At 39.8% G+C, this 10,922-nt stretch overlaps 1 protein-coding gene across 1 annotated transcript; it reads right to left on the bottom strand.

The window, feature by feature from the left end:
- Positions 1–2,537: 2,537 nt before the first annotated feature.
- Positions 2,538–10,807, bottom strand: LOC137891376 (FXYD domain-containing ion transport regulator 6-like). Its single transcript, XM_068735946.1, has 9 exons — positions 10,538–10,807; positions 8,338–8,397; positions 6,916–6,939; positions 6,670–6,693; positions 5,079–5,153; positions 3,192–3,228; positions 3,053–3,090; positions 2,908–2,944; positions 2,538–2,805 (listed from the first exon to the last, which is right to left on the bottom strand). The coding sequence occupies exons 2-8, from the start codon at positions 8,387–8,389 to the stop codon at positions 2,937–2,939; spliced, it is 258 nt and encodes an 85-aa protein (XP_068592047.1). The 5' UTR covers positions 8,390–8,397; positions 10,538–10,807; the 3' UTR covers positions 2,538–2,805; positions 2,908–2,936.
- Positions 10,808–10,922: the final 115 nt, after the last annotated feature.

The raw sequence follows: 10,922 nt of genomic DNA, 5'->3' as shown, positions 1-10,922 counted from the left end.
AGATCATTGCAGATCAATATACCCACTCACTACCAACAAGAGGAGTGTGATGCATACATTTTAGGAGCAAGCACTGAGATAAAGAGAACAACATAGCATAACCCACATGTGATTTGTCACACGAGGTTCTGTGTAAGAATTCTTTAATGTGTTGGAAGTGTGTTTTGGGCTGAGTATGCAGAAGAAGGAATGGGGGTATTCTGAGAACAGGCATCCAGGGCAGGGATAGGAAAAGCTGTGGGAAACTCAGTTTTAGTCAAAGAACAAGAAGATGTTTGGTCGGGTATTCCCTTCAAGTCAAATTCATACAGCATGCGCAGGCGGATCATCCACTAAGCTTTGCACAATTCTTACTTGGAAGAGGATTTTACACAATTTGTGAATTTTTTACCTGTTTGAAAAATTATAGATTAGTTACAAAGGTACAGATGATCATGTATATATGATTAATCCTCTGTATTCAAGTATTATGTGAGAGAAAGTCTTAACTTACTGAGGGCTATTAAAATGCCAGATACAAACATGATTGCTGCAAGGACAACCCCCGTAGTCCGCAATGTCTCATAATCTACAAGGGACATAACCGTATGGGACTTTATAGGGGTGGGTTTATGATGAACTTGAAACATACTGTAGTAAAAAGTACAAAATATGTTTTACATGGTGTTTTTGATTAATGAAAGTAGTAGATGGTGTAAATCTTACCATAATCAAAGTCACTTCGGTCTGGAAACATAGTTTCTGCAGAGACAGAGAAGGGGCAGTTTTAGAAAACAGAGTAAAAATGTTACTTTGAGTGCGGCTCCAGGGACAGCAATACGCTTAAAAGGTGTGTTCAGTTCAGCACCATGGACAGCAAAGTATGCAGCTCTTCAGATCTGCAGGCTTGACTACACAACCCCTCAGGAGTATTTTTTTTTTTCCACTGAGAGGAGCTCAATGCAGCATCTTTGCTCAGCAGAATAAGATGCACCATGAAAAAAGTGGGTTACAAGCCAGCAGCAAGATACAGGGGTATCATCACAGCAGCAGAGGGAAAAAAGAGAGATTAAATAAAAAGTTTAAGAAGCCACTTGAAATGACTGCTATGTTTATCTCTTTGACACATTAACACTGTTATTAAAGAAAACTCTACTCTCAACCAACACAGTGATTTTGCAAATGTAAGCGTTTTAAGGCTACACCGATGCCAGATTGTTAGAGTATCTGGGCGTCAATATTGCGGCTTGCATGCTGCTGAACCCTCACACCCAAGTGGCTGAGCTGGCAGTTTGTATTTTTTTCCGCTGTTTTCTCTCTGCCGCTCAGACTTTACAGTTTGAGAGAAAAATGTTAAGTATCGTTCAATTATTCATCCCAGTGAGGAGTTTACTGAAAAACTCCCTTTGTTATAACACTGATCCATGCATCACTAGTAAATTGGCTCTTGGCACTGAAGCAACAATGCAGCAGGCTAATTAAAGATGTGTATGAAACTAAAACAATTAGTTTCATTCATTCAAATTAAATGACATATCAAAATGATTACACATTCAATAACATTCAGTTATTAATTCTGAACTCAGACAATCTGACAAACTGTTTCATGCATGTTACACCCTTGAAAATCCAATAAAAGAAGATAAAAACAGTCAAACCTGTGGTGGCCATGGCTGCACTGTAGAGATGTAGTGGATCTCCGTCTCCCAGAAATTTCGCAGGTTGCAGTCTAAGGTTGGATATGAATCGAGGTAGCCGGACAGGACAGCATGCAGAACTGCTTAAGAACCCTCTCTGTAAACTCAGCAGGGACCCTCTGGTGGCCACAGCGAAACACTGCATTCACAATGAAGGGCTACACCCACAGAGTGCCAGATCAGCCAGGACTACAGGGGATAGTGGGTCGCCACAGTAGCCCAAAATTAGATTGAATAAAAGGGTAAAGAGCTAATGTAATGCTACTATAAGGTATCCATCTACTGAGTATCATACAGTCTTCTGTGGAGCATGCGAGTGTATGGGGGGGTGTTATCTGCATGTGAGAAAAATTAAGGTATTTTGGATATTTAAGGATTGATGCTGTAATCTGTCTGTGTTGTGGATTTTGCACCAGATTCTCGTCAGTTTGTAGCTTATAATGCTTTATAGAAACGTTGCTTGCATGCTCAATATGCACCATTTTCTATTCCATGTGCTTTCTTTTGTGCAGTGCAGTCAACCCATTCCTGCAACACCAGGGAGAAAATACAGTCTGCATATGCAGCTTTTGCTATGCAGGGGCTGCCATAATCACTACGGTTGAAAATCTGCCAATAAAAACAGCACTGAAGAGAGAGATAGGTCAAATTAAGTCTTTTTTTGTTAAAGACAGCCCCTTTCCAAGTACTGCATAGTGCAGCACATAAATCATTCACACTCTCACTGCTGGTGGTTACTACTGCATGTGTAACTGAAGTGTCTGCAGAGTCAGCAGAAGCGGGAGTGCAGCAAAATAGAGGGCTGTCCGCTGCTGGTCTAACGGCAGAGAAAACAAAAGAACGATGCATAAGAGCAGAAGAAACCTTTTCAAAGATGTGTTTTAATATTTTGCATCAATCTGAAAGTCATAAAAATACAAATGAGAATCACACTTTTACCACACTACACTACCACCATATAAAGGTGTCTCATTATCTAGTAACAGCAATTGATGATAAAAACATTAAAAAAAGAAAAAAAGGAGCACAGTAGCACTAAGAAATTGAAGGAAGCTTGTTGTGTTCATGGAAAGATTGTCCTCTGCTGTGATCAAGATATTTGCTGCCACCTAATGGTAAGTCGACAACACTGTGGGAAAGAGGTGGAGGATAAGATTGATTTGTTCTGAAAAAATCTCTTTTAGCCTCCTTTTGCAGAAAATAGATTCACAGATGTTTATAAGACACTGACCAGATCTCCGTTGCTCTTCGTCTTTGTGTCTACAAAGCTGTGGAAAGAGTTTTAGATTACTGTTTTAGTTCAAAAGAAAGGCAATAAATCTACTTGGTAGGCATTTAACATTGCTAGTTATTATAATAGAAAGACAAATATTTACCCCGAGGAACACCTGATTCCACATCAGGACCTCTGAACCTGAGGAAAATGAACAGTTAGATAATCAGGCTGGAGGGATGTTTTATCTGTTTTACAGATAAGGGTTAGGTTTCTACAGGTTTTACTTCGACTTCACTCACCTTGACTTGTCACCTGCTGAACAGGTACATTTTCGGGCTGTTTTTTGGGGGGGAAAACACAAGAAAAAAATGACATGTGTCTAAAACGGTGACAAAATGAACATGAGACATCATAAAAAGAATGTATGCAGCTTTAACAGTCCCCTAACGCCACCCCCTTTTAGTAGGCTATTAAAAGAGGACGAGGTTGTTCCAAGCCTTGATAGGTGCATGATTACAGTCTTGAGCTTGTGCCAATGAACCCATCTGGCCAGCATGTCTTGGGAGGCCTTATATGTTTGCCTGTTACCCTTTTTTAAAATACAGGAGCCAGTGTGTTGAAAAAGCCAGCAGCATTTATATCATGTGAAAATCTGCAAAAGAGTTTTGCCATTCAACATCTTTGGTTATAACATTTAGATGCACCTCAGTTTGACTATACACATCACAGATGCTAAAGGAATTCACAAAACATGTGCTGCAAGACTCCATTCTGCTCTTTATTGTTCTCCTTGTAAACAAAATACAATTTTGATAAAGTTGTTGTCTTTACAAATATTGCGATGACGTGGCTGTATGTAGTCTTCAACTGAAGGGTGAAACCTAAAGCGAAGCTGCCTATTTAGCCACCAGACAGGCTCTTTACACATGTGAGCCGTGTCATGTGGGTTAATAACTATATATGATTATATGCACAGTGCAGGATTTTTCAGTATGGGCAGCTGAACTTCATGGTCAACCTGTTGAAACAGCTTTCAGTTATCCAGGTATTCTCTAATCTAAGCTTCTCTAAATATACGGCATACTTTTTGAAGGAACGTGTCTTTATCATCTTCTAAGACAAAATGTAGCTTGCATTAGAAATAATGTACAATACTTTGATTAAGAACCTGCCCATAAACAGACACATGCTATTCTACCTGATGAGTTGACTAAGACGTGTACTTGCTAGAATAGTAGGCTGGCAAAATAATGGAATACTTGGGACCTACATACTCTCAGGACTAAGAATAAAGCTGTAAGCATCTTGAAAGATACCACTCCTCCTTTACTCACTGACTTTGACACTGAGAGGCGCCAGAGGGTACCTGTTGCTATCAATGATGTTTTAAATGCTATACAGTATTTTATATGCCTCTTTATTATGTTTTATGCTTTGCCTGTATGTCACACTTTCATGATTGCAGATTAATTTGACAAAATCAGTTGACATTGTTCAAAACCTAAAAGGCCCAATCAGAAACTTTTATATTCACAAGTAATTTAGGAGTTGTTATTTAGGTTAAAAATGAAAAATCTTTATTTTGTATTGTTTGAGAAAATGAAAAATTGGAGAACAGATTACAGATGTGAACCAACAGTTAGAAAACTTTTGATGAAGCCGGTGTCTACTGTAACCCTGTGTATTTAATGACCTATCAATAATTTAGTTGTGATAGCAAGCTCCACTCTCTTAGCGTCAGTGTGAGCTTTTTATACTATCATCATTTTAGTGTAATGCAACAACTTCATAGAGTGCAGTTAGGAATCCACAGTGGTTTTGACTAACAGAAGCAGAGTGTTTGGGTCCCAATTAATTATTTATTAGTTGGTTTTGGTTTCAGGGCTAGCACTGGCAGTGACTGCATGTGCAGGCAGTTGAGGAGAAGGAACCTTGGAAGGACACTATGATTGAGGAAAGGGATAAGATGCAAAGGGCAAATTGATGCTCTGATGCACGGATCACGACCATTGAATGCTGGGATTGTGAGCATCAGTGTGCCTCCCTTTCAAACCTCTGAGAGAAACAGAAGCCTGCTTGTTTTGGGAGACTGCGAGGTCAACTCACACATACAGGGATCACAGTGTGGTGACGCTGACACTCAGCACTACACATCCGCTGTGTACTTAAGGTGGTCAAACACTTACTGACAATGAGGAGGATCCCCATGATGAACAGTACCACTGCAAAAACCAGGCCACCGATTCTCAGAGATTCGTAATCTGAAATGAAAAAAAAAAAATCTTTGTTATGTTTGCAGAAGTGCATGGTAACATGTGAAAGCTTTGAATACAAAATACCATAAGCTTATAAGCTTTTTAACCACATTTTGAGTCAAGAGCAACATTGCAGACATTTCCTGCAGGGCCCTGATGGTCACGGGACACCACAAATTCCTGTGAGCTGCAGTCACCAAAACTGTTAACACCATGGTCAACTTTAACTCTGTATTTGTGTCGAAGCAATATGACATGTCTGTGTTTCCATCAATTGAAACAAAATCAAGGGAGTTAGTCTGGGACAGGGTCAGCTTGTTTATGACATGAATGATAACTTACTGTTCATGGGAATCACAGCTTTGTGAACATGCATCAAGCATTGCCTTGTTTAGTTAACTAGTTACCTAGCAAGATGGCAACTATCTGCAGACATTAGCAAATAAATATTGAATACAAAAAACTAAAACAAATAATGTTTTTTTTTTTATGGAAAAAAAGAGGAAGAATTGCTTACGTTTGTTTTTTTAGCTGCCAGAATTGTTCATCAATCCTTTAGTGCAGTGATTGCGAACCTTTTTGGCTTGTGACCTCTTAAAATGAGGTATGGCCTATGTTAGATCCCTTGCAAACACTGACTTAAGGTTGTTTAATTCTAAGGAAGGTCAGAGGAGATGAAAATACCCACAACGTCATAAGAAAAAAGACAAATCTGAGAAAAATAAACATAACTTTGTAACAAAAATCTATTTTCCCCCCTTTCTTATCCCTGTTAATAATCTCGTGACCCCTCAGATTTATCTTGGGACCCCCTAAGAAATCCCTACCCCTGGGTTGGAAACCACTGCTTACTGGTCTTTCTATAGGGCTACATACTATGGTTGGAATAGTACAAAATGGGTATGGAGAACACTTCCAAAAATTGCCTATACAGTGCTGCAGGAATGAGTCCTAAGACTTGCAAATGAGTTGTCATTTTGCACTTCTAGATCTCTCTTCTCAGAGTCAATGGTTTTTTTATGTGTTTTTGCAACACAAGCACAAGAGATATCTTAACATTTTCATTTACAATATCCTGTGGTGTTCATTTGTGAAGATTATCTTAATGAACAAAACGTGTAAATATCAAAAACTTGTGTTTGTCACAGAGCTTATTTTCAGCAGTAATCCAAAATCCAATGGAAAAATCCTACTGTCTTCTTAAGGAAACCAGTGCAACGCTAACTGCCGGGGTTGGCCAATGAAACTGAAAAAATAACATCCAGTACACTGATGGTAGGCACGTTGAGTCATTCTTTGCACGTTGGTGCCTTAGATGGACTTAAAATCAAAGACACAGTGGACAGGATGAGAAGTATTCGCCGTGGGACTACTCCAGAAGCTTGGCCTCGGGGTGACGGTTTTCCGTCACTTCTGAAAAAACAAGTGGGAAATGCAAACTGTCTCTCGTCTGGACCGCCCAGATGTTTCCTGCGTAGAGGGTCGGCCATTAAAAGGCCCCGTTCATCTGCTAAACACTCACCGTAATTAAAAGCACTGTCACTGTCTGGTAGGAGAGAACAGAGAAAGGAAACAAATGAGAAGCAGATTTACCCACTGACACACTTCAGAGAGCACTCATGATATGACAGCTATTCAGCACTTTAAGGGCCTCAGTCATCCATCTAGTCATTAGCCCGTTTGGTGTGCCAATTTATATGCCAGCTAAAATGAGTGTGCAGCTTATCTTAATTTGACTTTTCTAAGCTTCTGTTCAAATAATACCCACCTTTGTCCTCATCTGCCGCTGAGGCTGTGAAAAAAGAAGCAAAAATTATTCATCTTTATAAGACATTCACATGGTGGTGTAATTGCACGTCAGCAAATGGTAACATTGCTGATCGTGAGGCAAATTCACTCTGTGGAGAGGCCCAAAAGGGTGAGCAACAATCCCAAACTTGTATTTAAGTACAAGTTTAATGATAAACACCAGATTGTCTAAAAACACAGTATGATTCTGATCTCCATACCTTTGTTTACCAACTGTTTATTTATTTGATTGCCCTGATCTGTGTTAATCTGTGTGACGTTATGGGAAAGTGAAGACCCCTGTGCTCTTTCACATCTTCTCTCGCATGCATTTGGAACCATATGTTGGCCACATTAATGTTATGCTCCAGTCCTTTAAATCTAGCAAGAGAGAGTGAATCACAATGTCCGCCTTATGTTCATCAAGAAAACAACCAGAACAATTATAGAGACAGCTTCACTTGGTGTAGTAATAAAGACACAATGCAGACATTGTTTATAATGACCACCGGTGTCTGGGGGGAGAACAATTTAAGCTTGGAATAGCACATTAAATGTTACATTATAACGTTTCTACTTGTGCTGGGCAACATTTCAAATCATTAATGCGTTCTTTTTACAGCTTTCATTAAAATGTTCAACAGACTGTGAACAGCTTTTAAATGTCAGCTAGTCCTAGTAGTTGTGTTTCTGTATAAACTTTGACAACTGATGTTTAATGCAGTAAAATGATAATCTGTTAACCAAATGTCAAGTTTGCTTATTGCAACTTATTCCACCTTTAAAAAACAAGGTCAGACTCTAACAGACCAGAGAGTCAGAGAGGACAATAAAAAAAACTCACTGTACAGCCATCTCAATTGATGGCATTCAGTTCGCAAAGAGAAACAAATCAAAGACCAGAACCTGCATTAACAATGGGAAACTTGGCAGCTCTGTGAATAAATGATTGTTCAAACTGCAGTTTATGCAAACATTTACACTATTCTGACATGACTTTTTCTCACAGCAAAACCCTGGCATGAAATTATTTAAAATGGAAATATTAAATGGAAGTTATACCGAAAACAGCATCACTGCAATGCTAACAACGAGACAAGGCCTTTTATACACATTTTACCAAAAAGAGAACAAGAAGCAAGAGCAATGGCAAGCAGCCATTTCAAATAAGTGGTCAGTGGACATCAAATGGCCATGCATTGCCAGTTAGCACTCTAAAGTAGGAAACTTACCAAACACCTCCCTTCCAAACGCCTACCTTGTTATACAGACACAGCAGCTGGTTTAAGTAGAAGGAACTTAAAAACACAACCAAAGCTACAGAAAGGGGAAGCGACTGAAGAACACCACGCTCACACAGCTCGGTTTCATAGAGGGAACGTTTAGTGAAACGGATGCTCACCGAGTGCAGGAGCCAGCCAGGAGCTGAACGCCACCAAGACCACAAGATCCATTGTACCTGCTGATAAGAAACAAATAGGAAAAGTACACAACAATAAATACAAGTAATAAATGTGCTCATTTTTTGAAGTAGTTGCTGTTTTATGTGCTGGGGTGACAGAAAGTTGAGGTTTTTTTTTATGCGACTTACAGATAAACTTTGTAACTCACTGACTCCCTTTAGACTAAAATAACTCTGCAACTTAAACAGCCTTGCTGAGAACAGAGAGATGGCTGTTGCGAAAAAAAACTCCCCTCTAATACCTCTCAGAAACTCCCAAACAGCCAGTTTAAGGTTAGTGAGGACTAGTTGTTGTCCAAAAACAGTAAGGGATCAGAAATGGAAGAACATGCATTAAATGATATTGTTAATAGGGCTGCAGCTAACGATTTGTTTTCATTGTCAATTAATCAGTCAAATATTTTCTCGATTAATTGATTTGTTGTTTGATCTATGTCAGAAAATTATTAAAAATGTCATGATTGTTTGTTATGTCTACAACTAAAAGTTGTTCAGTTTACTGTCACAGAGGAGTAATGAAACAAGTCCCTCATATAGGTAAAGCTCCAAAAACACTGGATCTGACATGTCCCAAAATGCATCTGAATAAGTGTATTATTTGTGCCCCTTCAATGAGAGCATGCCGAGCAGGGACACAAAGATCCATCTCGGCTAGACCCTACATAATGTTACGTTATCAGGATACATTTCTAAATAACATGGCCTCCTGACTCTGGGTAAGAGAAGAGGGTCTATTTTGGGCTCAGCGCCTCAGTACTCCAGCAGTAGAGTTGAGGGGTGCACGGCAATGCCAGTGTTGTGTTACATGTGATATTTTGTCAGTGGGTTAGGACCTGTTTTGCTGGGTCATCTAGTTTACAAATGGAACACAAACCTCCTGGGGCTGTTTTTTCTGTCTATATATTATCCAGGACATTCTCTGAGATTTTTTACACCCATGTGTTTACAGGTTGAGGTTCCACATCCAGACCGCACCTCCTTATTGGACACAACAGTCACCACACACTGCATGACCAAAGAGCATACTTGTTGCAGTTGTTAGGGTCACAGCAACATTATACAAATAAATTCCCAAGGCACGACAACAAAATGTAATGCAGGTACGCACAGCTTTAGCTCCACGCTTGCAACAAAAATTTAAGCCCTGGAATAAAATGTTTTGCATTGCAAAGATCAAAGCCTACGTTAGCAGAGCCAAGGTTTCCCTCCCTGGCCCAGAGCACCCCTGGGGATTCATGCATGACTAGAGTGGGGGTGTGAACATGGAGCTGGAGTGGAGAGAAATGAACACTTCAACCCTGGGAGCAGGATTAACAACAAAGGCCTGCCAATCAGGTTTAATCAAACAAATACAGGGTGAGTTATTCTAACAACAACCAATCCAATAATCTTGTTTGTTAGCCTTCTGAGTGATGTAGAGAAATATAATGGGGAGACAGGAATGACACCCATAAAGCAGCACTTTAAAAATGAATTACCATGGATTCTAATAAAGTGGGATTAACATAGAGAGTTTGTGATTAAAAAGCGGGGTTGCTTACATTTACACACAGGCCATATGAGTGCATTCACACTTTAAATACACATATTGCATGTATATGTATAGGCCTACACCTATTGCGAATTCAAACCTGGAACATGGGACTTCACATTCTCGCCAATTCACGCGATAAAGATTAATGAACATTGTTGCTTGCTACAGTTTTCTGGCAGGGCTCAGTGTAAAAAGTGAGAGACTAAACTCCCATTAAACTTCTCAAATGGCGTGGGATTTTCAAGCAGGATTGCGCAGTTTGACACAAACATGGTAAATGAAAGAAACCTAAAAACGATTGGCTTGTGGATTCAAACGTGTGGGATCAACATGAGCGGTGGTTGTGTGTGTAAACTCTGGTGAAACAGAAGCATTTAGTGGGAAGTTGGAGATTGGTTGGAAGTTGTGTTCGGGATACCTGGCTAAAACAAAAAAGGAGGAAAAGCTCTGCAAGACAAAATCCTGTGCACACGGATGTGTTTTGGAAGTCTAAAGCTGCAGATTTAAACTGATTAAATTAATAATTCCAGCCGTATTCATATTCGGCATTGCATTTATGGAAATGTATTCATTTCAGAGCATACGTTCACATTTACATGAACTTACCGTGTATCAGCCTCCTGTAAGCTCTAACGTGAGTTTCTCTCCGTCCGCTGAGCCGAACTTTGATAAACAAATTTTCCACTTGTTACTTCAGCCAAGAGATTAAATATGATCCGCAAAACCTTCTCTTATAGCTTGCAAATAAAATGAAAAGCAGTGATTAAAAAGGAATTATTCTGTGGAGATTCCTCAGTAGCTACTCGCTTGCCCCAAGTAGAGCTTTGTTCCTCCCTGGTCTTGCCTCAGGAATGAGCGAGAGAGAGAACGGGGGGTGTGATTGCTCAGCCTCTGGAGTTACGTCTTAAACTACCCTGAGCTCCCCTGAGCAGAGATAAACAGCACAAGGAGGTCAACAGTACAGTGCTGCTGGGCAGAGATATTACTCCCA

Source organism: Cebidichthys violaceus, unplaced genomic scaffold (assembly GCF_023349555.1).
Source record: "Cebidichthys violaceus isolate CVI_PGR_0920_01 unplaced genomic scaffold, fCebVio1.0.p SCAF_7, whole genome shotgun sequence".
Lineage (NCBI taxonomy): Eukaryota > Metazoa > Chordata > Actinopteri > Perciformes > Stichaeidae > Cebidichthys > Cebidichthys violaceus.
This window is presented reverse-complemented; position numbering and strand designations above follow the sequence as displayed.

What these genes read in the sequence shown, in the direction of transcription:
- LOC137891376 (XM_068735946.1), bottom strand. Translation starts at nt 8,389, where the DNA reads ATGGATCTTGTGGTCTTGGTGGCGTTCAGCTCCTGGCTGGCTCCTGCA. An exon ending in AGCGGCAGATGAGGACAAAG is followed by an intron (nt 6,694 to 6,915) that starts GTGGGTATTATT and finishes CTCTCCTACCAG; the next exon opens with ACAGTGACAGTGCTTTTAAT. An exon ending in GGGGATCCTCCTCATTGTCA is followed by an intron (nt 3,229 to 5,078) that starts GTAAGTGTTTGA and finishes CCCAAAAAACAG; the next exon opens with CCCGAAAATGTACCTGTTCA.